This window comes from Otolemur garnettii, unplaced genomic scaffold (assembly GCF_000181295.1).
Source record: "Otolemur garnettii isolate 467f Iridium unplaced genomic scaffold, OtoGar3 scaffold00099, whole genome shotgun sequence".
Classification (NCBI taxonomy): Eukaryota; Metazoa; Chordata; class Mammalia; order Primates; family Galagidae; genus Otolemur; species Otolemur garnettii.
Window position 1 is genome coordinate 1,219,488 of NW_003852494.1, and position 5,924 is coordinate 1,225,411.

Below are 5,924 nucleotides of genomic sequence, written 5' to 3' on the forward strand. Positions count from 1 at the left end.
GGGCTGGATTCAAACCCGCCACCTTAGGTGTATGTGGCTGGTACCTTAACCACTTGAGCCACAGGCGCCAAGCCAGGATCTGCCTTTTCAGTCTATCCATTTTAGTAAGAATATCTTAAGAATTTCAAATGGGAAAAAGCAAAATGAAAATCCAAATTCAAGGCCCAAGGCCCACCCTAGGAAAGGACTTTCTGATAATAGGAGGATCACTTGTGGTGGGAGTTCAAGACCAACCTAAGCAAGAGTAAAGCTCCATTTCTTTCTTTCTTTTTTTTTTTTTTTTGAGACAGAGTCTTATGTTGCCATCGGTAGAGTGCTATGGCATCACAGCTCACAGCAACTTCAAACTCTTGAGCTCAAGTGATTCTCTTGCCTCAGCCTCCCTACTAGCTGAAGCTACAGGCACCCAGTACAGTGCCCAGCTATTTTTTATTTATTTGTTTGTTTGTTTGTTTGTTGAGCAGATTCCGGGCCTGGTTCAAACCCACCAGCCCCAGTGCATGTGGCTGGCACCCTAACCTCTGAGCTACAGGCACTGAACCAGTGAGGCTCCATTTCTACAAAAAATAGAAAAATTAACTGGGCATAGTGGTGGGTGCCTATAGTCCCAGCTATTCAAGAGGCTGAGGCAGGCAGATCGCTTGAGCTCAGGAGTCTGAGGTTGCTTTGAGCTACAATGATGCCACTGCACTCTAGCTTGGGTGACAGAGTAAGACTCTATCTAAAAAAAAAAAAAAAAAACAACTTTCATTGGTGGAAAATGTGGTTAAATAAATGTTACTGTCTTAAAAGAAGGTGATATTTGTAAGAAATATACTTGCATGGATAAATCATGTGAGACGTTATGGTAAAAATAACTCCTTCATCCTTTCATCTTAGAATTCAAATTTTGAGAGTATACAACAGACTGCAAGAAGCATTGCTGAGCAAGCTCATGAGCTGGCCTATGACCCAAATTATATGTCACCTTTTGCACAGTTTGCATGTGACAATGGATTGAATGTGAGAGGTAAGGTTTCTTTGAACAGGTCATAGGGACTAACTGAGCACATCATGTCAGTGGAGTGGGAACTTTCTGGGCTCTGAGTGAGACTGAGTAGGTGTCCTCTCCCAGCTTCCCAGCTGAGTACCAGTGGCCTTGAGCAAGGTCAGGAGAGCAAGTGCACGTGGTCATGTCTTCCCCTCAGAGGGTGCCCTTCAGAACTGGACTTGATTGGCTGCAGAGGCTGGCGGAACCTGAAGCCCTTTATTGCCACCTCTACACTGCTTCAACCGGAGCCCACAAGGCCTCCACCTCTGCCTAGAGGGCCTAGACATTCCTAATAGTTTAACATTCTGCCCTTCATGTGTCTGACATTATGTTTCTCCCTTCCTCTGGCTTTGTGGGACTCGCTGGCAATATTTGCCTGCCAAATTGCCACAGCAGGTTTTGAAAAGGGCAGCAATGTGAAACTGTCCTTGACCGAAGAGTCCTTCTATCTGCTTACATGACATGTGACTTTGGGAGCAAGCCAGTGGTTCAGTCTCAGGGCAGGGTGACATGTTGGTGCTAGCATATCAGAACTAGTAAAATTGGTCAGGTTCTTCCTGATGTAATATTTTAACATGCAAAACATTTCTTAGCCCTCCAGAAAATGTTAAAATAGAAAAAGGCACATGCCATAGCTGTTTGGCAGATTAGAATACAAGGCTATTCCTAGTTTCAAAACATTGGATATATTTGTCCAAGTTAGGATTGTGGGTAGAAGCCTTTAACTTTCTTGTCAGATTTACTGTAATTGATGTAAACAGAGGATGCAGTGGCTGTTTTATAATAACAAAGTTCCTATTCTAAAGGAGCAGGAAAGTTGTTTTTTTTAAGCTTCCACTAAAATAACATGTTGTTTCTTGGTGTTTTTTGTTTAACCATTTTCTTTTTCTACTAGAGTATATTGACAAACCTAAATTGCCTGAAATGCAAGCATCTGTCTCCTAGTACTTATTTAAGCCCACATTTTTTTTAATTGATGTTTTCTTTTAAAATATACTGATTTATCCATTGTAGGTGGAAAGCCAGATGACATTACCGTCCTTCTTTCAATAGTGGCTGAATATACAGACTGACTCACCAAGCTGTCAACTACTGCCTTTACTTTCATCATCCTAAATTTCCCCTGCCACATGTGCTGATCCTGCTGGCAGGACCACGTTTCTTTGCCACTGATCTCAATGGCCAGTGATGTAAGCCTTTTGCTTGTCTTTTTGAGACCCATTGAGATCTTTGTTGAAAACCACTACTGTCATTCACTAGCTCATATCTGCCGGCAGCAATTGAAGAGAATCAAGATTTGAAGACTGGCCTTCATTTCTCATTGTCCTTTCCATGATGGGGATGGAGGTGTTCAAAGGCACCATGGCTATTTATTACTTTTCAGAAGTAGTTGAAGCATTGAAAATTAGTAATGCTGATAAAGTGAATTCAAAACTACAGTGTGCTAAAGGGATTTTAAAAGTCTAACAAATCGTACATAATTATACATCTACTAGAAGCATATGTTATTCATCAGAAGAAATGTTACACGTGTTACTCCACAGGCATAGTCTTTGTTATGATGATTGGGTGTGGCTTTATATTTTCATTATAAACTCCTGTTTTTCAGGGGCTTATAATTCTGCTCTAAAATACTTCTCTGGGCTATAAAATTTTGATCCCAGGAGCTTTTTTGTTACAGATTAGGAGAAAAATTCATTTGAGTTCTATGGATGAAAATATTTCGTGCTTTTTTAAAAAAGTGCTTAATGTTCCTATGAATAAAATTTTGGCAGTTTGTCAGTTAGTCTAAATCACAGGTTATGGCCTGTCCTCCAGGAGGGGTGGGGGAAACTCTTGACCAATATTTTTTATTGGAAATATTACTTAAGATTATAAAACTCCTCAAAGCCTAGAAATGTTATGGCTAAAATTCTTCCTTGCTGTCTGTTAGGATGCCATTGTATGGGAACACTAGGCCCACTGCTTGAGAACAGACAGCTGTAACTTTGAATTTTGTTGGCTTTTAATGGTCATGCTACCTACCCACAGTCTTGTTCTCAAACCTTTTATTAGTAGCCTTGCTTTCTATAGAGCATGCACCAAATCCCACGAGTCCATGTAGGAAAAGCACTGTGTGCACTGGCAACAGCACAGAAGTCCATGTGCAAGACTCCTAGTGATGATCTGACATTTGCAATTGCCCCAAACAGAAATTTAGGGGGTTCTGAATCAAGCTTAATGTTTACAGTATCCAAATAGCCATTTTGCAGTGTATAGTTTTCTTATAAAACTACCCCGCATTCGGTTTTCCCATTATCTGCAAGCTCAAACGTATTTTTAAGGTTTGTGTACAAGTTGACTGCTGTAAAGATATATATTTTTGGGTCAGTTTTTTTCCTTCATTAACTTGGTAGTAGAAAAATATATATACTTAGAAATCCTTAAATTAAAGCCATGTTTTATATATAAGTCAGGTAACATTGGTGTATAGATGAGAATGCAATTAAACCTGATAAGAATCTACTTGAGGAGAATATAGAAAGTTTTTTTCTCTAAAGGAGATACTGACTCCCTGGTTTATTGCATTAAAACTTATGTTTGAGGTTACCTCAACTTGTTTTAAAAAGATTTTGTTTTGTGAATTTGTACTGTATATTTGAGTAACTGTCAAGCTTTTGTTTTATTTAAAATTGTTTAACATGTACCATGTACATGTCATTACTATATTTCAATGCATCATGCTTGTAACAGGCATTTCATTTATAATAAGAATGAGTTATTCATTTGTAAGCCGTTCAGTAATTTATCTACTATTCCTAAATTGGCATAATGTTAGATATCTATTTTGAATCACCTTTAATTACATGTCAGAATGCCTTAACTACCCTAACTTGACAAAACAGAATTCTTTGGTAGAGGAGATGGGGGGGGTGGGAGAGGGGATATGGAGGGAGACTATATTTAATAAGGAGAAATCATCATGCTATGATAAAACATGGAAGCATGAGTGGCAAGTGGCGGGGTATTTATTTTGCACAATTTGCGGTCTCTGTGTATTTAAAAAGTAAAGAAAGTTGCATCCAGAGGGTTTTATTGGAAGGAATACATTTATATTAGGACTGACAACTTCCGCTCATTTGAGTTTTTATAACAGTTGATTTTGATCAGAGGTTTGTAGCCTTACTTGTGATCTGGATATATTTTGCATTCATTATTTGATGCCTACATTTAATTCCTGGCAAAAGCAGAGCTGGTCAAGTTACTGATGTCTGTCTGCTCTCATTTAACCCATCAAACACAATCTTTGTAAGCTGGTGGTGTTTTACATAACTCTTTTAATCAACTTTTTGAGAAATGATTGTTAGAAATCAACATTGTGTTCCAGTGACACTGAAAATAGTGGGACAAGAATTGAGTTTCACAGTGGAATTAACTTTAGACCTGATTTATAGATTAGTGACATAAACATATTTTCTCTTATTTTCTTTTTCCCCCTGTCCTTTTTGTGTTGTTCACTTAATTTGATGACGGCCAGGTGTCAGCTGGAGCGCTCCTTAACAAGTAACTCCTCCTACTCTCAGTGGTCAGAGGCTGTATTGGACCCATAGTAGAATTTTCCAGATTACAGACCCAAGTTTCCATGGGGTGTGACTCAGATATACCACTTGGTAGGTCTGATTCTGAACCCAGTGTGTGTTAATTGTATCTTAAATCAAGCAGTATGCATGTGCACACATATACACACGCGAATAAACACGAGAGCGCATACACACATCCTTGCCTCATGTAATGGACTTTTATAACAGAAGAGAAAATTTGGATTTCTAAATTACAAATGGCAAATTATTTATCCCTCTCTGGATGCACCAAAGACCAGTAAAGTTTATAGCTTTTCCATCTATATTTATAAAGCAATACTGTATTATAAAAATCAATATTTTTATCACATGCTTGAAGTTTTTATTTTGTTCAGTTTTAAAATGTGCACTCTAAACATATCAGAACCTTATTTCTTCCTATGAACTTAAGCTGCCTGCGCACAAAAAAAAAAAATTCTTACCAAATGGAGATACAGTAGAGACCATAGGCTCTTAAAAACTGGAAGAAGAAATGAGGGGGGAGAAAACAAGTTGTTTGTCCTGAATTACTGTACTCGCTTGACATGGTTGATGGGTACTAAATCACAAAAGAATCCATTCCAGGTGTAAATGTCTGGGGGTTGGGCTGTGTCTAGATTAGATACTCGATTTCAAGCTTTGCATGATGGGAGATCTTCCTCTCCTATCAGCTGCTTTTATTCTGGTTAGTACAATAGCCTGAAGATGGAAACTACTTAGTACCACCAGCCCATTATATTTATTAACAAGGCAGGAATCGGAATTTACTGAATCAGCTTTGAGTGTTTGGGAATTGTAAACAAGATTGACTATAACTGTAAACGTTTGTACTTTTGGATAAGTTCATGGTTCCTCGTCACCTTATACTGGCTATCTTTGTTAGAAGCTACAGCATTCAATTTCTCTGGAAACTATCACATTTTTTGCATTTAACCAGTTTTACAATATCAACCAAAATCTGCTCATAAAACAAAATACGAAGCAGAAAATATTTGGATTCTATTTGTTTAAAAAATTAATTTCTTTTCAAAATTGAACTCAAGTAAAAAGTATCCGTATCAAATATCTTGACTGTTAGCAGGTAGTTTGTAGCAAAGATGGCTAAATAATGAAGCAAATTTAAATCTGTGTATACTAATGAGCTGCTTTTTTCTGTTGAGACTATCATTATTTGTCTTACCCAAGACGCAATTACCTGAATTGGATGTCTGAAATATAAACTTATGCAGGAATAGTTGTGTAAATACATTTAAATAAACTGTAAAGATATTTAATAAATATAGTATTTATACTAA

General features: G+C 37.6%; 1 protein-coding gene across 1 annotated transcript in view; it reads left to right on the top strand.

The window, feature by feature from the left end:
* The window catches only part of PPTC7 (PTC7 protein phosphatase homolog), a 50,031-nt gene extending 44,107 nt beyond the window's left edge, over positions 1-5,924 (top strand). The window contains exons 5-6 of the mRNA XM_012809054.1: positions 880-1,009; positions 2,045-5,924. Coding sequence (XP_012664508.1) covers positions 880-1,009; positions 2,045-2,103 — 189 coding nt within the window. The 3' untranslated portion in view covers positions 2,104-5,924. The remainder of the gene's footprint in view (positions 1-879; positions 1,010-2,044) is intronic.